The 20,656-nt window shown below is 50.2% G+C and overlaps 4 protein-coding genes across 4 annotated transcripts; 1 reads left to right on the top strand and 3 right to left on the bottom strand.

The window, feature by feature from the left end:
* Window positions 1–2,077: 2,077 nt before the first annotated feature.
* Window positions 2,078–4,923, bottom strand: VC83_04339 (uncharacterized protein). The gene is made up of 4 exons (XM_024467973.1): window positions 4,426–4,923; window positions 4,066–4,207; window positions 3,719–4,013; window positions 2,078–3,666 (listed from the first exon to the last, which is right to left on the bottom strand). The coding sequence occupies exons 1-4, from the start codon at window positions 4,502–4,504 to the stop codon at window positions 2,323–2,325; spliced, it is 1,860 nt and encodes a 619-aa protein (XP_024324638.1). The 5' UTR covers window positions 4,505–4,923; the 3' UTR covers window positions 2,078–2,322.
* An 871-nt stretch (window positions 4,924–5,794) lies between these two features.
* Window positions 5,795–7,472, top strand: VC83_04338 (uncharacterized protein; the record flags this gene model as incomplete). Its single annotated transcript, XM_024467972.1, has 2 exons — window positions 5,795–6,258; window positions 6,371–7,472. Exon 2 carries the CDS (start codon window positions 6,861–6,863, stop codon window positions 7,470–7,472), a length of 612 nt encoding a protein of 203 aa, XP_024324639.1. The 5' UTR covers window positions 5,795–6,258; window positions 6,371–6,860.
* Window positions 7,473–7,929: 457 nt separating this feature from the next.
* PEX6 (peroxisomal assembly protein) lies at window positions 7,930–12,395 on the bottom strand. Its single transcript, XM_024467971.1, has 3 exons — window positions 11,948–12,395; window positions 8,534–11,894; window positions 7,930–8,470 (listed from the first exon to the last, which is right to left on the bottom strand). The coding sequence occupies exons 1-3, from the start codon at window positions 12,120–12,122 to the stop codon at window positions 7,933–7,935; spliced, it is 4,074 nt and encodes a 1,357-aa protein (XP_024324474.1). The 5' UTR covers window positions 12,123–12,395; the 3' UTR covers window positions 7,930–7,932.
* A 159-nt stretch (window positions 12,396–12,554) lies between these two features.
* VC83_04336 (uncharacterized protein) lies at window positions 12,555–13,962 on the bottom strand. Its single transcript, XM_024467970.1, has 3 exons — window positions 13,624–13,962; window positions 13,442–13,568; window positions 12,555–13,372 (listed from the first exon to the last, which is right to left on the bottom strand). Exons 1-3 carry the CDS (start codon window positions 13,818–13,820, stop codon window positions 12,860–12,862), a joined length of 837 nt encoding a protein of 278 aa, XP_024324475.1. The 5' UTR covers window positions 13,821–13,962; the 3' UTR covers window positions 12,555–12,859.
* Window positions 13,963–20,656: the final 6,694 nt, after the last annotated feature.

Genomic DNA, 20,656 nt, shown 5'->3' with positions numbered 1-20,656 from the left:
TCGTTTTTTTTTTTTTTTTTTTTTTTTTTTGGCGGGATTATATTGGGAAGGATGGGAATGGAAGTTAGGAAGGAAGGGATGGGATGGGAAGGATGGGATGGGAAGGATGGGATGGGAAGGATGGGATGGGAAGGATGGGGATGAGAAGGATGGGATGGGAAGGATGGGGATGAGAAGGATGGGAGTGGGAAGGATGGGAGTGGGAAGGATGGAAGTGGGAAAGGGGAAGGGAAAGGGACGACTTTTAGACTGGCATCCGCTCGCGCATTCTATGCTACCTTTTTTTTACTTTTAACTTTTTAAATATGGGGGTGCGGAAATGCTGGTATAATGCATTGGCGCCTTATTCTCTCTCTCAGTCTCTCTCGGTCTTAGTCTTATGCACACTCGTCTCTGTCTGTGCGTGTGGCCTTCGTGTCTTTCGGTGTCTCTTTGATCTTGCCGAGTCTTGTGTGTCGTGTCGAGGAGATTGTTACTGCGACGCACACCCGTACTTAAGGCTTCGGGTGTGTGTGCTAGATAAAGATTGCGATGCTGAGGCGGAGGGGCGGGACGGTGATGGTATAGTTATGCGGCAGAGCAGAGTCGAGGCGCGATGCAGAGGTGGGGAGGAGGAGGAGGAGGAGGAGGAGGAGGGGAAATAGGGATCATCAGCACGGGACGGCACGGACAAAATAGGACAGAACATGACGATTATAGGCAGGACAGGATGATACAGTCCACTCTCGCCAAGACGATGTCGGATTAGTCGATAACACCGCTAAGTCGATATTTTTTCCAGCACCAATTGATTTTCGCACTCAATTCTCGATATTCGCGATATTGACCTTCTGACCTTTAATTATCGACTTATCCAACTCTATTATGCCTCGAAAACACACGATTACACTCGAACAGCGCCGTGCCCTTCGACATTAGGCACACAAACAGCACCCGAAACCCTCCTAGAAAGCCTGCATCAACTGGTTTCTTCACGAATTCAATCATAGGCTCAGTCAATCGACAATATCAGATAGCCTTAGTAACCGCTTTAAACGTCTTGACAACTCGACAACAACTAGACAACGAAATCGAACTGGCCAATGGCCTCAACTTGAACAAATTCTCTACGACTTTTAGCGACGAATTGATAGCCGCGGTGGCTTTGTGTCACGATGCTCTCCAAGCCAATCACCTCAGGGCATTAGAAGCATTTAGAGGGCGAAATTGAGGCAATTCAGCTTAATTCCTTGGTTTAGGAGACATTAGATAGGTGGATTACATAATACTTGGCATTTCAATATAACGATATTTTCACTTTTACGATATTTACACGTGTCACCAATTGTATCGACTTAACGGGAGTTGACTGTACAGGCAACATGTGGCAGATAGGACGTGACGGGACAATACAGGATAGGCAGGACCATGACATTTTACGTTTTTTCTATTTCTTGCCTTTCTGTTATTTTATATTTTTTGTAGTTGGGACGGAGGGGGAGGGGATATGTGAATGGCCATTAAGCCTGTTTTCTACTTATAAAACTTTTAAGATCTTCGTACATGACATGCCCTCTCACTAGACACAAACTAGCCATCTTCAAACGTAGTAGCTCCAGTCTGTAGCGATACCACCTCGTTCAACATCTCGTATCTTGGGGGATATTGATATTACACAGTTTAGGAGGCATCTTACAACTTGGGGATATTGATACTAACGGCGACATTCTATAATGTCGCCGAGAATTAAAATACACCTTACTACACCTGATCTATACCTTGAGGCTATGGTGTGGGCTCTGGTACGAGCTGTCATTTGGGTTTAGTCCTCGATTGAGGTGCGATCGCAGCGAGAGAGAGCGATGATACCAGTAGAGACCAGTGACGGGAGAAGAAGGCGGTGACGGACAGCACGTGGGTGCGCTGATAGCTGATAATGTGAAGGCTTCTCGAATTATAAGGGAAATTGTCCCGCGATTCGGGGGTCGATGTTTGACCAGGGACTGTTTGATCAGCAACGCGACAAGCTTTAGGTCCCTTTGAAGCGTGGTATGGATGCTATCTGAAAATGGAGCCGGGGCTTCTTCCCTAACAGCGACCCTGTCAACCGCCGGCTCAGCGTCCTCTACAGTCTACATTTTCATCGCATTCATCACTACAATCAGAAGTATGGGGCAAGGTATAGTGGAAATGGCACTGCAATTGTGTGCTAATAATAAAGTGCAATTATGACTGTAAAAATAAAGTTCCAAGGAGTGCAAATTGTGACCGACATCATCGCGACCCCCCCCCCTAACACCCGACCCCATCGAAATCCCGTCTCAATTAAAGACCAGGCGCATTTCAATGGTAGCTCGGCGCGTTCAGGGCGAGGGCCATCAGACCACCACCAATCAGACCCGCGATGGGGATAGTCATGACCCAAGAGAAGAACAGGAGACCAACACGCTGCCAGTTGACAGCCTTGAAGGTACCGTTGCAGAGACCGACACCGACGGTGGCACCGGTGATGCACATGGATGTCGAGACGGGGAGCTTGTACTGGGAGAAGATGAGGGTGGTGATGGCGGCGCCCATCTCCATGGACGAACCACGCGAGGGAGAGTGGTAGGTGAGCTTGTTACCCATGACCTTCATGATGTTGTAACCGTAGGTGATGAATCCGATACAGATCATGAGCGCCATGACGGCGATCTGCCACTGGGGGACGTCCTCCTTAGACTTGACGGTCTGGCCAGACTGCCACGCGCCGTACATACCAGCCCAGACACCGACGGCGTTACCGACATCGTTGGCGCCGTGAGCGAAAGACGCGGTACAGGCGGTGATGATCTGGACGAAGGAGTAGAGGTACTCGACCTCGTTCTCGTACTTGGTGGCGTGGGAGTAGACGATGGCCATGCGGCGGCCCTCAGGGGTGCCGAGGATACCGACTTGGGAGCGGTGGATGTCGTAGTAAACACCGTAGAGGAGGGCGCAGACGAGATGGGCAGGGAGGCGGACAAGGAAGGCCCACATGTTGTGGCGCTCGTACATCTCACCGCTACCCATGGGGTGGTTGTGGAGAGTGCGCATGGCCCATCCGATAGGTCCCCTATTGGTGCGGAGCTCGGCGTGGTGCTTGGCCTCAGCGCGGGCGAGAAGTAGGCGGTAGTGGGCTTGAGCGTTGATGCCGGCAGACTCGTCTTCGAGCTCGGCGAGGGACTTAGGGGCGGGTGCGCTCTTCTCGTTGGCGACGTCTCTCTCGCTGCCAGGAGGGGTGGTCTCAATAACGTGAAGGTCCTTGGTGGCCTCTTGGCCTGGGGCCGTAATATCTCCGTTGTCCTGCTCATCCTCGTCGTGCTGGACGACGGCGTAGTTGGGAACGCGAGCCTGAGTGGCATCTGCCGGGGGCACGCGGTGGAACAGGGCAGGTCCTTGCCAGATATCGATGAGCTTGAGGGTGTAATCCTTCTTGATGACCTTACAGTGGACGTATGGGACGAAGAAGAGGCCGGCGAGGATGAACAGACCGAAACCAACACCGAGGGTGACGCTGGCGATGTACCAGGCGGGCTTCTTGTCGAGACCAAGGTTGGGGGATCCCTTGTAGACGACGGAGAGCGTGCAAATGGTACCAGCGATCAGGAAGAAGAAGGGCGAGGTGAACACGGCCCACTTGAGGGGGTCCTTGCGGGAGTGAACAACCTTAACGATGTTAGCAAATTGCGCAAGGCGCGAGTTATTCGGGGTCACGAACCGTCTTAATGAGCATGAAGATGATGGAAGCAAAGATTCCAGATGCGATTGGGGCCATGCAGAGACCAGCAAAGATGGCACCAAGACCGGATCCGGCACTCCACCCCCACTGGACGTTTTTGGCACCTACAGCGGCAACACCAACACCAGCGATGGAAGAGACCAGAGAGTATGTCGAGGAAACGTGGGCAGAGTGGCGAGTACACCACATAACCCAGATGGCGGCACCAGCGGAAGCGCAGGCGAAAGCCAACAGTTGAACACCAGCGTTGCCGTGGAATGCTGCGATGGGGATACTGTTGGTGTCAGCTGACGTTCTCTTGGCTATTTGCTATAGTTTCAACTAACATTCCGTTCTTAATCGTGGCGGCAGTGCGAGCACCGACAGCCATGGCACCAGTAATCTCGAAGCACAAGCACAAGAACATGGCCTGGCGATATGTGACGGAGCGGGAGGACACGGATGTAGCCCAAGCGTTGGCGACATCGTCTATTGGAGGGTCAGGTCATGAACAACAGCAACAGCAACAGCAACAGCAACAGCAACAGCAACAGCAACAGCAACAGCAACAGCAACAGCAACAGCAACAGCAACAGCAACAGCAACAGCAACAGCAACAGCAACAGCAACAGCAACAGCAACAGCAACAGCAACAGCAACAGCAACAGCAACAGCAACGAGATAGGTGGTGGCCGGGGAGAACGTACTTGCACCATTGTTGAACGCTTCAAGAAGCGCAAACATTGTGCCAAAGGCAAAAACGTAGGTATACTCGTGCATCACCATGTTGGCGGCTTAGCTGTTGGTTGGTCGGCTTAGAATGGGTTGATCTTGTCAATGCATTTAATGGCGAACATGACATATATATACTCATGGTGGGCGCGCAGGCGCGTGTTAATCGTGGCGACTAACCTTTGGCGAAGAAAGGCTGGACGGAAGAATAACCAATGTCGTGGAATAAGGAAACAAAATCACCCAGCTCGTTGTGATTCTGGACGAGCCAGAATACAGTATCAACCCACGTGGGATTTGATACACGGGATATGGGCAGACCTAAGAATTAAGGCTGGCAAGAGAAAGTCTAGGCAACTTATACCAAGGAGGTAATAAATGGGGACGGGAGCTTGGCAGGGATCTTGGCATAAAAAGTGGACAACCAATGGGATGACAGTAAAAGGGCAATAAGACCCAACTGAAGCATGGAGGGACAGAACCCCTTGTTATCTTAATTGACACTAGTCCCCATTAGTGTCCTCTAGAGTCCCCTAAGTCCTCTAGAGCCCCTAAGTCCTCTAGAGCCCCCTAAGTCCTCTAGAGCCCCCTAGAGTCCTCTAGAGCCCCCTAGAGAACTCTAAGTATCCTCTAGTGTCCTCTAATCCACCCCAGGTCCCTTAAGTAGGCACGAGGTCGTCGGAGTCGGAGTGAAATGGCATGGTGGTCCCCCCACCTCCCATCTTAGAGCGTACTCCATACATTTACTAACAAAGAACAAAAGGAAATAAAAGAAACGATAGATTGTCTTCTAGAAGGAAGAAGTGGGTTTATTGTGATGTGAGGTTCATCGCCCTTTCCGATGCTGAAGCCAATAATAGGACGGCACATTCATGCAAGTCCTCCGGCGGCTCTTAGTCTGCCTCAAATATGAATTTACATTTGTCATAGGGAGAAAGAGGAAGAGGCGAGGCTCACAAGTTTATGGCAGAGTCCATCTATACCAGAGAAAGAGCGAGGCTCACACGTTTATGGCAGAGTCTATATATAGCAGAGTCGATAGCGGAGAAGGGGCGAGGCTCACAAGTTTATGGCAGAGTCTATAGCAGAGTCTATAGCAGAGAAAGAGCGAGGCTCACAAGTCTACCTAAGCCACAGCGAAGCACCCACGTGTTGTGTGTTGTGTTGTGTTGGATCCTAGATCTCATGTCATCATACTAACGCATCTCCAGTACCGCCCCCTCCCTAGATTCCATCCCAACCCACAAACAGCAACGTGCAATATGCATGTCCTTCCACTAGCTTTGCCAGTTGCATTTCGCCATCTCCGTCCCGAGCACGTGTCCCTGAACCAGCCACTCGCCACGTCCCGCAGTTCAGCGTCCCGCAGTTCAGCGTCCCGCAGTACAGCGTCCCGCAGTTCAGCGTCATGCCCACAACGGCCGAGCCGACAGGCGGATACTGAGTAGATGATGAAATGGCTATACCCCCCGCGTCACCTCGTGCTCGAAGGCGCCGCTGTCTAAACTTTCTCTCATAAAAACGCCCTCTCATGTCGCTGTTCATACAGACTTAACTCGGGGAATACCACAACTTGCCAGATCCTTGGGGGATCTCTGTGCGCTCCAAGGTGTATAACCACGATCCTTCAGCGTATCTGCCAGGCCAGAGTCTTCATATCTACACATGGAGTCGTTTGAACCACCACATGGTCTGCGTATCCTCATCACGCCTCGCCTGAACATGGAAAAATGGTGCGCAAACAATTCGCCGGTTGGACTGGCAAATGTTTCCTTGATAGACATTTTAGATGTATGCACTTTCGCAAGGTAAATATCGAGATGGGCGTATAGGAAGTCTGATGCGGATAGTAAAAAGAATTAGGGACGAACAAGTAAGGGGAATTAAGAATGTTAATTAACCATAACTAACTTAAGTTAGATTAATGTGATTTTTCGCGCGCGTTATCGATACGCACGAACCTCCCACGCCCCCTTGCGCCGGGTCCAACCGCCAGGGTCGTCGTCGGACTAAAACAAACGGCGCCCATCCCATTTCCATCTCGACCAAGCTGTCAATTGTTTGCCGTTTCCCGGGCCTCCTGTCGCCACAACACGCCTCGAGCGACAAGCCAGGGAGACACGAACTTGTCTTCAACTTGGCTTTGGCTGTGCTTCTACAACGTTGTAGAATCGGCTTGAAAGGGGGTAGAGCGGTTTGCTCGACGCCAACCTCGAGACGAAGACGGAACACCTGGTGCCTGCGCAACACAGTGAACAGCAAGCAAGGGGCGCAACGAGGGATACAGATCGAACACACATACATCGACACACATACTCTTATACTGAAACGGAAGAAGAGAACTACACGCTCACGACCAGGACCACACGACCCACCTCGAAACCTCCCACCCGCACAAACCACCGCGACGATGCCGACACGTCTCACATTTCCTCCACCACCACACGCAATGAAACGCAAGCGCGACGACGCAGGTTCTCCACACATCACAACAGGGGAGGGGAGGAGTATACTCAAACCCCGCCTACTACGAGCCGGGAGCGTCAAACGAGTCCGCTGCGACGGGGGGAGCTGGCGACGGCGCGAGGGGGATGAGGGGTGGGGATTATGGGACCAACAACGTGATATATTGTCGGAGGACGGGATGGGAGATGGGAAGAGTGGATGGGTGGGGGGGAACCAGGTGGCGATAGAGGTGAAACTGGACTTATCGCCCTGTGTGGTATGTGCGCGCCGGCCGCGGGTGAAGGGGGACTTACTTGGGGGCGGGTTTGGGGCGTGTGATGGGTGTGGGGGGAGGGTGTGCTGTGTTTGTGTTAGGCGGTGTGGTGGGAGTGGAAAGGAGGGTAGGGGTGATGAGATGGAGGAGAGTGGTGGGGAGAAAAATGAAGATGGGAGGGGGGAACGGGAATGGGGAGGTGGCACGTCACATTACGAGGTCGTTTGCAGTCGATGTTGTGTTGAGAGGGGAGAGGAGGGGGAGGTGCGGTGTTTGGGGTGCCTGTGGAAGGAGGGGGAATGAGGCTGGGTCTTCTCTTCTGGGAAGGGGGATGTGCCTGGATGGCGTCCCTTGGGCACGATGTATATATAAATATTATACCCAGGTGGTCTATCTGGGATGCACGCGGGAGCGGAGCGATTGATATCGATGAGTGGGACTCTCTCAGTTAGTACCATATTACTAGTTTGGCGACACATGGTTGTCGCTATCCCAATGAGCAACACATTTACTATACACAAACGGCCCCCTAGGAGCCTCCGCGCTATACTGTAGACATTTGAGTGAGCGCTCGTCTCCGGCTGGAAGGCGGGTGGCTAGGCAGTGTACTTGGCCAACTCGCGCAACTATCACGGTTGGGGAGCATGTACGGCGTTGGATTCCATACAAGTAGATAGGGACGAGACCTCCGATAAGATTACTATAAATACATCCCTACATGCAACCCATATATACGCGCATCATAACACACCACCACCCTCCCCTAATACAAATCCTCATCATCCTCCGCCCTCCCAAACCCACCAACAGCCACTCCCTCATCCTCATCCTCCATCCTCGCCTTCCCCTTCCCCTTCCCCTTCCCACTACTCCTCGGCCGCCCATTCACCAACTTCTTCTCCACCACCCCATTAGCCCTCTTCCCATCTACACCCCCCGAGCCCCCGCTCCCCTCCGGAACAGCCTCAAACTGCGCCCGCACCTTCGTGTAATGCTCCAACTCCTTCGCACTAACACTAGGCACCAGCTCCTGCTGCGCAGCCATGAAATCCTCTTCCGTAACCACCACAGCCACATCTGCGGGCTTTGCGTAGTGGTCGAAGAAATACGCCGTCGTGACTGTGTCGTCGGGGGCGCGCTGGGAGTTGATGGTTTTGACTTGTGCGTCTACGGCGGAGGCTTGGCGTGTTACGGCTTTGAGCATGGCGTCGGAGCAGAGGGCGTAGAAGTCGGCTCCGGTGTAGGTGAAGGGGAGATGGGTGGCGATGCGTGGGAGCGAGAGGGTGGGGGACATGGTGAATCTGGGGTAGTGTTAGTATCGTCTGGTCGAGACGGACAAAGGGAATAAAAGAGGGGATACGTACTTCCTGGTCAACGCCTCCATGATCGTCGCCTGCTTGTCGTGTGTATCGCTCACACCAAGATAGAGCATCTTATCGAAGCGACCTGGACGGAGCAGCGCTGCATCCAGAAGATCCGGGCGATTCGTCGCGCCGATGACGAACACGCCGCCGCCGCCATCATCGCCGTCGCTCATACCATCCAGCTCCGCCAACAGCTGAGACACGATGCGGTCCATGACACCCCCACTGTCACCCTGGTTACCACGCTTCGGCGCGACAGAGTCAAGCTCGTCGAAGAAGACGACGCAGGGCCTCGCGTCGCGCGCCCGCTGGAACACACGGCGCACGTTCGCCTCAGACTCTCCGATGTACATGTTGAGCAGCTCGGGGCCCTTGACGGAGAAGAAATTGAGCGCGAACTCAGTTGCGATGGCCTTGGCCAACAGCGTCTTACCCGTACCAGGTGGACCGTAGAACAGGATACCAGAGCGCTTCTTCATACCCTTAGCAAACAGCTCAGGGCGCTCAAGGGGCAGCTGGATAGTCTCCATGACAGCATCCTTGACGTGCGCGAGACCACCGACATCGTCCCACGTGACGTTCGGTATCTTAGGCGCACCAATGGCGTCAGCAAAGTTCTGGCGCGCGTGCTCGACAGCGTGGTTGAAATCGGCGCTGGTGAGGCTGCGCGATGGGCCACCGGAGAGCTGCACGTCGCGCACGGAGACGGGGAGGGCGGCCGAGGCGGCCGAGGTAGCGAGGCTTTCGAGGCGAGTGTGGCGTGCCACCAGGGCACGGTCCACGACGTCAACTAGATCACCAGCGACGAGGGCGGCGGTTTTGACGGCTACGCCGCCGAGCTCTACGTCAGTTGAGAGGGAGACGCCGCGGTCATCGACGATGCTGCGGAGGATGCTCTCACGCTCGCCCTCATCGGGTGCGTGCATGTCGAGCTCGTGAGTGAACAGGCTGCGGATTCCATCAGGTACCTTGTCCACATCCGTTGTTGTCGCGATGATGACGCGGGAGTCGGCGAGGACGTCCTTCAGAGCCGCGATCATCCGCTCGGCCGCCAGGGCCTCGATGTGGCGGACTACGAGCGCCGTGTTCTCCGCGCCGCAGGTCAGGGCGCGATCAGCACGCGCCTTGAGGAACCCTTCTGTCTTAACGTCACCTCCCGCTCCACCTTCGCTGACAATGTCATACGCGTCGATGGTGAAGCTGTGAAGGCCGATGTCGGAACAGGCTCTGCTAGCGAGCGTTGCTTTGCCAATGTTCCTCTGGGTAGACACAAGCAGGATAGCCAGTGGCGGCAGCTTCAGGTGGATTGACCTCGCGCTTGTCGCAGCAGCGACCAGTTCTCGCAGCTGGCGACGGAGAGGAGTGATGTGCTGAGGCTGAGGCTCTGGCATAGCCGGGGCCAAAGCATCAGAGCTAGATTTAGAGACCGCTCGCAGCTTGAAGTAGTGCTCCCAAGGGCTATCCTTCGTCGGTGGCAAGCGGCTCTTTTCCGTCCCAGCTGCAGCCATTTGCGTCTGGGAGAAATCAATAGCTGCTACGCCGCCCCAGATATCGTCCTCAGGGTCCTCAACCTCTTCACGTCGTGCGTGCGTGATATGGCTAACCTTGAACCAAATAACCCCAGTAGATTTCGTCAAACCGGTCCCCTGCTGATCAGGATTGGCTAGCATGTCGTCTGTTATCGCGTCCTCTTTGCCCGATGAAGTCTGGAATAATGTCCTTCCCAGCGCCTCATCGATCGGAATTCCGACGATATCTCCAGCCTTGACAACCCTCGCTCTCTGAGTAAAGTGTCGCTTGAGGCCGCTAATAGCTGCAGTTTGTAGAGTCTTCTCAGTAGCCAAAGGTGTAGCGATCTTTGCGAAGGTCACCTCGCGGGCAACGGGTGGCAGCGAAGTGTTGGTAATCTTCGGTAATGAGGCCTTCCCTAACGTCTGGGTCTGCTTCAGGGTCGACAAGCGCACATATGGCGTGCTATCTAGATTGGCCAACAATATTGGTGAAAGATAGACTGTCGGGCTCGTGGGTTTCGACACCTGCGAGTCGAAGAATGACATCCTCTTCGACCCTCTGCTAGATGGTATCTTGGTGACGGCCCTGTGCCAGTATCCCTCTGGCAAACTGTAAACCTTGACCGGTCGCCAGATGAAGTCCTCATCCTGCGCCTGCCCAAAGCTACCCAGTGTCCATAGACCAATGCCTTGCTCAGGCGGCTCAGAGGCAGTCTCTAGGCGTACCCAGTCGCCTGAGAAGCAGCCGATCTTGGTGAGCGAGTTTACGTCAACGTAGATGCGTGCTTCATCGTCATCGTCGGCTGGAGGAGTAGGGCGGAGCAGCTCTTCAGGGAGAGGGCTCATTAGACCTTGCGCTTTGAAGAGTCTTCCCCGCTGGCCACCAACTCGCGCTGTTGTCGCGGTGTAATTTGAAAATACCGACCCGGGAGTTGCAATGCCATTGGTTCTACGGCCAGGGCCGAGAGGCGTAGCCATGCCACTGTTCGAGGACGGTAGCATTGGAGCTTGTAAAGAAATCATCTCATCCATAGAATCGTCAGACAGATTGTCCGTATCGTCAAGGTCTTGATCTTCGGCCTCGGTCTCTGTCATCGAATCATCTTCAGGAGCTGCATCGGTTTTGTAGCGGTCTTCGGCGGCCGAAAAGAACTGCTCATTCGAGGTATCCTCATCTACCTCAGTGACCTGGTCTAGAACGCGCCTCAGGGACATATTAGACGCCTTCCTGACAGTCCTCGTGTGGTGCCCCGTCTGCGTGACAATGATTCGCGTATTTGGCGACAAGATGCCCTGTGCGACTGGCTCACACAGAGTCACCTTTGCTGGTGGGGGCAAAACATGCGTGATAGAATGCGGCGCCAGGGGAAGCGGGAAAAAGTCACCTGCGTGCACAACCTTCAATGAGGACAGTGCCTCTCGAATTGCCGAGCTGAGTCGGTCTTCCGGCACAGCGCTCTTTCCATTTGCGTGATTGCCGTTGGCAAGCGGGTGCTCTTTATGGAACGTCCCCTCGCCATTTTCAAGTCGTTTGGCTAGGCTAGCTTCGAGAGTGACGAACACAGTGTCCAATGTCAGGGGTAACACGTCAAGTGCCCAGATTTCGATCCCGCTGCGGCTGTGACTGAGCAGTTTCGACGGAGTCGTGCGTTGGAGCTCTTCGGCAAAGCCTTGTAGGGCGACAGAGCTGGGCGCGAATTGTATGGTATTGGTGGCGAGGGCGCTTGATGGCCTCACGGGCACGACTGTCCAGCTAATTTCGTCCACGGATGTGAAGGGGGCTTTCGGGGATATCGCAATGTGTGCAAGGTCGGGTATGCCGACGGGTCCATCGCCGTTTGTTTCGTCTTCTTGATTCCACTGTTAGCCGACTGAATAACTCGTAACCGATGCAGCCACTTACGCTGGTCTTGGGAGGGAAAGAGCTCGTTATAGAGGTCTTCGGACACAATCCCCACATCGCCTCGGACATGGTCATCCAGCACCAGTCTAGCGAACACCGCAGACTTGTCCTGACGACGTCTTCTCTTGCGCTTGCGCCTGTTCGCTATCGGGGTATGCTGGATAATAGCCGTCATTCTGGAGGGTTGCCGGCGCTGTATAAGCAAGGGATATGAAGTGTTGTAGTTTGCGCGTTAAGTTCACAGTTTCATCTCCGACTCTTCAGCATGTGCCCGAGGTAACTGTGTGGCTCCGAGACTGAAGGAGCCAAAATATATGACGAATTATATACAGAATATGCTTCGAGTAACTGAACGCTGGAGTCGCAATGAGTTGTACAATGGTTCAAGGAATTATTGGGGTAAACGTCTCTCGACCACGGCGTCAGCGAGTCGCGGTTCTAGTCTGGGGCTTGGGAGCCGAGGGACAATTTGATCCTGCATCCATCCTCGCAAGTCATGGGGGACCGAGCCTTGAACGTAGATGTGGGGTTGACCAATGACGGGGAATGCACGTGACTCGACTCCAATAATTTCAACTCGAACACATCCCAGTCAGCTCCAACCCATGAACCTCTGATGGGCATAACCACAACAATCACTGGAAGCTATTCAGTGGTTGTTTGGAAAATCTGCTTGAGCTAAGTTACGGACAGGATTTGCGTTATTAGTTTTGTAATTTATTAATGCCAACTACAAAGCGAAAAGAGGCGTCTACGCGCCCCAAGGCGATACTCGATTAATGATCTACTTTTCACTTTTTGCTCGAGCTTCCCTTTTCATATGAATCTATCCTTACACTCACAACTTTTCCTTTCCCTGTTTGAACTTCAAACACGACTCATCAGATCTGAACCTTGCCTGGTTTCCCGATGCTAGTTGTTGAGTTTCTTATGGGGTTTGCTAACTGCCCCCCTAGAAGATGCAGCCCAAATACTTCGGCCCAGCTCTAGTATTCCCTTCAATACTTCCACTGCGAAATCCCCTTGGTCTTCCAGCATCGCCACGAACCACTCCTCCCTGATTAGAGTATGTATGTGCAACACCACCGTCTCGATAACGAACTTCCTCAGGGAATCACCAGGCAGCGTTTCCTGGAACACCATCTCCACACTATCCATGAAAGACTCTGCCTGCCATATCTCTGCCACAAGCTCTGCATACTTTTGCCGGGCAAGAACCTTTAGGGCGGGGATGCCGTTCTTGTCAGCTATGACATACACTTCTACATTCACAACCATTGCATCCGCGTTAAGCTCTACCAGATCCTCGCCTGGTGCGGTAGAACAACGCAGGTCGTCGTAGTCGCCTTGGTAGAGGAAGCGGAGCATCATCTCCACGATGTCTGCTTTGTCGGCTGGGAGGTCAATGACGCCGCTGTGAGCTTCCTGTATTCGTTAGCTTCTGAGCTTGCCTGATTTTTTTTGTAGTTGACAGAGAGGTGGGATCTATCATACCTTGAACCCCCCATCAATCATGGCTGCAAATACAGGCGAATGAGCGCAGACCACTGAGCGATGCACATTCCATGTTTGTTCCTCGCATGTAATGCGCATGTCGCTGTACTTTCCTGAATCGAGGAGGCTGGATTAAAGAATTGGTATAGGGACAGTGAAGTTGTCTAGTGAAGGCCACTCACATGTCCATAACTGCGTCGACGGCTTTCAAGTTCGAGACACTAGTAAAATCACTTCGGGCAGAAGGTGAATGTAGGTCGAGACTCTTTTGACTGATCTTGATGGTATCATGGGATTGAACGAAGAGAATTGGGAGTTTGGGAGATGCGATAGCCGTCAGACATGTACGGGCTCTGGGTGAGAAGGAGTGGTTGGTCATGGCGCTTGTTGACTGAGCATCAGGGTTGGTAGCAGAGGTGTTGAAGAAGGCAGTTGCAATGGAGGGGTGGATTTATGATGGTCCTCGGCAAGGTGGGGGATAAACGACGGGCAGAATATGTTTCCAGTGAATTATGAACGACTCTTTTCCGCTAGGTTTCATCCTTCTATCTCCCAACCTGTGTGCGCCCTTCGAGTAAACGGAGTCTATATAACTACGAGATTTACTATAGTCTCGGAAGGAATCTGGATGCAGAAGTCCTTGCAGAAGTTTGCAAAAGGTCCAGGACAAGACTTGGAGATAAATTCACGTCAGAATCATACTCAACACTACATTATTCTCCGTATTACTTTATACACCCCCCTTATTTCTTTGTTTCCCCTTTCCTCGTTTGTCGTCACTCCAACCAATATTCATTACTTGAATATACTACTCGCATCAACTACCACGACGATGGACAGGTAATATGTTCCTTACTCTACTACGTCGCGTTATTTATTAACATTCTATTTTTTAGCCTTCTCGATTGCGGGAAATACAGAGACCTGCGGACGTTCACCGCACTGTGATTTCCACAGCGCCATATACCCTCGAAAAAATGGTTGATAAGTGTTCTGAGGCAAGCGTTCTATCTCATAGAAGGTGATCTACTTGAAACAGAAGGTGGCTTTCCCCGGCGTGATTGACCTCAATAAGTACCAGCCCAAGATCGTGGAGAAAATGTTGCGCTTCATCTACCAAGGCGACTATGACGACGAGCGTGAACAGAACCACGCGGCTACCAACCTTCCACACAGAACAAAGATCGAAACTGAGTCATGGAAAGGTGAGATTTCTGACATACTTGATCCCCCCGTAAGAACCTGGCCGGCCACTTTGGAATAGAGACGCGCTGCGTGTGAATATCGAGCTTCGTTATTGCTGACCATCACCACTTGAATGCCCTCATGGAGCATGCAGCAAAGAAATTTGAAGAGATTGCAGCGAGGCTGTGGAAAACACCAAGCCTTGCGAAAAGCATAAAACTGTTTATGGTTCTCAAATCTGCGAACTTTACCGCAGGCCAATCCGCAACGGTATTATGAAGATCATCGTAAAAAATGCCCCTGTGCTACTGAAGGAGAAGGCATTCCGAAATATATTATCCCACCATGGCGATCTGGCGACCGAGGTGTTATGGACCGTAGTGAAAGTAGAGGAAAGTGATAACTTAACGAGGGATATTTGCCTCTCGGCTACATTGGAAAGAAGGAAACAAAAAGTTCGGAGAATGCTCCGAGGAGTTCGGAAACAAAAAAAAAGCTTTTCAGCTAAGGTCAACGCCTCTTTCACGAAAAGGGGACAGTGAGGTTGTTTTGGAACAAATAGTCTACAGGGGTCATGTGTAATGATGTACGGTTACGCTCGCGCTACATCCCACTGAGCCAAAAAGACTACAGTATTCCGGCTCGCCCGGAATACGCGTAACACGCTTTATATACCACATGTACTGTAACGGCGGCACCCGTTACATCATGTTCGTGGCAGTCCAGTAAAAAAGTTTGTACCCTTCAAGTTACAGCATGCGCTTCTCCGTATTTGGGGGTGGGAAGGCCAAGAAAGAGGCGAGTAGTACTGCAACAGCTGAAATCGACTCTAGTACCAACAGGAGCGTTAGGCTAATAACGGACATGTGTGAGCTCATCTGTCTATTAACTCCACAGACTGCTAGAACAATATCTTAGCAGCTCTTCTCATTCTAGTTATTAGGAATCAACACCCCTATCTCCTCTGTAGTAGGGAGGTTCTTACGCTGCCTATTAGCACCTGACTTAAGAACCAACTGTGCAGCTGGATTCCAAAGTAAGGTAAATGGACTAGGATGTTGCTCTTGCTGCTATAGATGCTCGCAGGCCGTTGCATATCGCTAAATTAGCAGATTATACTCCATTAACTCAACATGTAGATGCTGTAGTATTGTAGAATCAAGGTTTAGGTTGGTGAACTGTAACAACCTCCTGTAAATCTATGGCAGACCGGACCTGTCGAGCAGGCCATGGGTTTATGAGGACATTAGGGGCAGGCCGTCCTGAAATAGATCGAGTGAGTCAAGGAGCATTTAATGCGGATCCCCTAAGGGCCTGTAATGCATTGTGAGAGACGTGAGCAGCTGTGGCCAACTCCTAGCGAACGTTATAGACTGCTACATATAAGAAAGGGGTACTATGAACAAACTGAACAGGTGGTGCAAGTAGTATAACGGCCGCCCTAAAGGCGAGGACAGAAGTCAGAATCGGGCCGCTAGCAACTACATTTGACACAAACTTGGCAGGGCGAAGAGTCAAATGAATCAGGAGGAGGCATCTTAATGGCTACGTAGCAGCTATGAGGGTAGCAGCTATGAGGCGCAAATACGTGTACACAGTTCAACACCCCATACACTACTGTTTAGCTTGTCTAGTAGGTGTGCTAGTGTTTAATATCATTATCTGTCATTAAGCAAAACAAGTTCTAAGCACTAGGCGTGGCATCCTTATAGTGAGGATATCCTTATGTGGAGGTTCACAGAAATCTAAGGAATATATGTAATTTTTTTTTGTATGCTACTTTGACACCCAGCCATCTAGTAAACGTTAGGTACTCTTCACGACTTTCTCTTGCAAGATATCCTTACTAATCTGTTCTAATGCCTTTATTACTAAAATCCAACCTCCATCTTTAGTGAGGGAAGCAAATAATTGAAGGGTATTCAGCGCCTAGCTTGCTTCCGCAAGTGATGGTCGTATCTCTTCCCCTTCCCCTTCCCCTTCCTCGTCCCTGTCTGCAATCCCATCCTCCTCTATAATTGTTATGATTATAGCTTACAGCTTGTTACGGTTGTTACAGTTGTTACAGTTGTTACGGTTGTTACGGTTGTTACGGTTGTTACAGGTGCAGCCTTAGCCACCAAGGCTACAACTGCTAAGCGGACAACTGTATATTACAAGGAATAGCCTCACCTTCCTTCCTTCTTCTTCTTCTTCTCTCTTTAGATTCTATCTAGCTTATTATTCTCCGGACTGGCTTCTTGACCTCCGTGACCATCGTAACATAAGATTGAATCTCACCTTTCTTTTGCTCTCTGAGCCCCGGATCCTCCTATTCTTATGGATGGGATTGAACCAGCTTTTGAAGACTGGGTTGTGAAGATCCGACTCAAGCTGGAAGCCAACATCGACCACTTCCCAAATGACAAGATGCAGATGAGTTATCTCCAAAGCAGACTAGGAGGACTCGCAGTTCGCCATGTGAACCCAAGGCTTCGCATTACCTCACCAAACATGCTTCAGTCAGCAGAAGAAACCCTCCAACTCCTTGAGAAAGTGTTTAGCGACCCCGATAGGAGACACACTGCACAAACTGAGTATCACAAGTTATACCAAGGCAAGAATACCTTTACAACATTATGGGCTGAATTCCAGAGACTCACTGCAGAGCTTGATGTAACGCTGACTTCTAAACGATAGAAGACACAGAGGTTCTCTTGCGTAAAGGTTTACTTATCAGAGGAGGCAGGGGATCAGACACAAAGGCTTCAAGTAACACGTTACTAGTATATAACAAATACTGTATTGAGTTGAGCACGAAGCTCCTATCTAAGGAAATACTATCTACTTATATAGTGGCGTCGTGCCTAGTGGACTCTTGGGAACTCACTCGAGTCCTCAGAGTCCTGGACTCTTAGGACTCTTCTCATCATCCTGCGAGTCCATCACGTGCCTAGTGGACTCCTGGGAACTCACTCGAGTCCTCGGAGTCCTGGACTCTTAGGACTCTTCTCATCATCCTGCGAGTCCGTCACGTGATACTTTCGGAACTACTATTCCCCGCTGCCCCTCCAGGTACCAGGGCCGGTCTCATGCGACCTCCCTCCTTCCTGTCCTGTAGTTGGCCAGCCTTCTTGTTCCGTCGTAACACTTGACTACTCAGAAGAGACCTTGCTTGACGATCTCCGATTTAAAATCAACCAAGGCATGCAGAAAGCCCTTGTTGCAGAAGTGGGAGCTACCACCCTACATGAATTCGCGAAGAAATGCATGCTTGTGGACCAAAACCTACAGAGAATTCAAGAAAAGGAGAAGAGAATGAAGCCACAGCTGTTCGCCTACCAGAAGCAGAGTGGCCAGAGCCCTACTGCTAGTACTGCTGTTGAAATAGTGGCACCACAGAAGAAGCTCTACCGCTCTCCCCACCAAGATCCTGAGAAAGAATCGCTCATGAAGCTTGGCAAATGCTTCCATTGCCACGAAAGCGGCCATCGTGCTCATGACTGCCCTCAGAAACAGAAAGGCAGACTCAATGAGATCTCTGATACTGAGGATCCTACCCAGTATGAGTCGGGAAAAGAATAGCCTCTAGAAAAGACGTCGCTAGAGGTTCTACAGCAAGAATTGCCTCCTCTGCCTCATCATTATCCCATTTCGACTATGACACTCCATTCTTAGCTACCTGCAGAATAGGAAGGAATCAAATTGTCATGCAAGCCTTAATGGATAGCGGTGCAACAGGTGGAAGCTTTGTGAATGCTGTTGACGCAAAACGAATTTGTGAAATTGAGAACATCTCTCCTATCCAACTTATAAAACCAAAGAACATTGAAGGATTTAATGGAGTTGCAGCACCTACAGTTACGCATGCTATATACCCTCGACTACAAATTGGAGATCACGTTGAAAGTCTATGCCCTCTATTCATTACTACTCTTGGGAAACATTCTATCATTCTTGGGAAAGCTTGGATGAAGCAGCATGGAGTCACACTCAATATGGTAAACGACCAAGTCATCTTTACAAAGGGTCACTGCCAGCACACTACACCAACAGACACTTTAAAAGTGAAAACTACAAGTCCCCAAGCTGAGAAGGAAATACAAGATAAAGAAGCTCCGAAGCCAGCCCTCCAACCTCATTATAAGAATAAGAACAAAGTTACAATGATTGGAGCTGCACCATTCAATATGCTTCAGAAGCAGAAAGGAGCTAAGGTTTTTGCAGTATCATTTAAAGATATACTCGCTGAACAAGCAAAGGAGGAAACGAAAGAAATTAACCCAAAACTGATCCTCCCAAAGGAGTTCCATAAATATCTCGATGTGTTCTCAAAACAGGCTGCAGACAAGCTCCCGCCTCACAGATATGCAGATCATCACATTGTGTTAGAAGGGAACTCGAAACTAGGGCATGCACCACTCTATAACATGTCTTGAGAAGAGCTTGATCTTGTGAAGAAATACGTGGAGGACAATCTTACCAAAGGATTCATCGAAGCTAGCAAAGCACCATTTGCCTCACCTGTGTTATTTGTACGCAAACCAGGAGGTGGACTTCGATTTTGCATAGACTATCGCAAACTAAATGTGATCACAAGGAAAGACTCATACCCACTTCCCCTCATTGATGAAACATTGGCTCAAATCACGGGTGCCAAATATCTTACAAAGATTGATATTAGACATGCCTTTAATCAAATTCGCATGCAGACAGAGGAGGATGAAGATCTGACAGCATTCAAAACTCGATTTGGATCATACAAATACAAAGTTCTCCCATTTGGATGTATGAATGGCCCAGCAACATTCCAATGATATATGAATGAAACATTAATGGAATACATAAACAAATTCGTCACTGCATACATGGACGATCTTCTTGTCTATAGCACAAGTAAGGAGGAACATGTTACGCATGTCAAAATGGTTCTACAAAAGCTTCGAGAAGCAGGACTACAAGCAGATATAGCAAAATGCGAATTCTTCATTCAAGAGACAAAATTCTTAGGACTCATCATTGGAGTTAATGGAATTCGCATGGATCCTGGAAAGGTGAACACTATACTCAATTGGAAAGCACCAAAATCATTACGGGACACGCAAGCTTTTATCGGATTCTGTGTGTTCTATCGAAGGTTTATCAAGAACTATTCAAACATCATGAAACCACTCGTCAACTTAACGAAAAAAGACCATGTCTTCGAATGGACAGAAGCATGTCAGGAAGCATTCACACTTCTGAAAAAGACTGTCACAGAAGCCCCAGTCTTTCAATATCGATACAACGAGACAAAATGGACGACAGGGCTAATTATGAAAGAATACCTAGACTGGTTAAATGAGAAAATGAAGCATCGCAAGATACTGTTATTACTTGATAACTTCTCTAGACATGAAGTCGGAGTTGAACTTGTTAGTAGATTACAAGGTTTGTTGAATGTTCGAATTGCTTAGCTTCTACCAAATACGACATCTAATTAGCAACCTCTCGATTAGGGAATAATTGCAAGCTTCAAACTTAGGTATTGAAAACAATGGATTAAGTAATGTTATGCCAGCTCGAGGCTAATAAGAACCCTAATAAAACAGTTAATATTCTAAAGGCGATATAGTGGAGTCGACTTACGTAGGAAGCACTTAAAGCACCAAAAATCCAGAAGTGTTGGTGGCGATCGACTCTTATAAAAAAACCAGAAAATATGGATATGCGTTAAGATAATACTGCTAAGGTCGAGGAACTGGGAATGGAAATTGCAAGGCTACTAGGAGATGTCATGCCAATTGCAGATTCTCTCAACCCTATAGATAAAGAGATAGTTGACAGAGATGAAGATATTTTCGAAGCTGTAGTATAGAGATACACTATTACTGTTACGATGGTCACGGAGGTCAAGAAGCCAGTCCGGAGAATAATAAGCTAAATTAAATCTAAAGAGAGAAGAAGAAGAAGAAGGAAGGAAGGTGAGGCTATTCCTTGTAATATACAGTTGTCCACTTGGTTGTAGCCTTGGTGGCTAAGGTGCACCTGTAACAACTGTAACAACTGTAA

This window comes from Pseudogymnoascus destructans (genome assembly GCF_001641265.1).
Source record: "Pseudogymnoascus destructans isolate 20631-21 unplaced genomic scaffold scaffold_9, whole genome shotgun sequence".
NCBI classification, from domain to species: domain Eukaryota; kingdom Fungi; phylum Ascomycota; class Leotiomycetes; order Thelebolales; family Thelebolaceae; genus Pseudogymnoascus; species Pseudogymnoascus destructans.
This window is presented reverse-complemented; position numbering and strand designations above follow the sequence as displayed.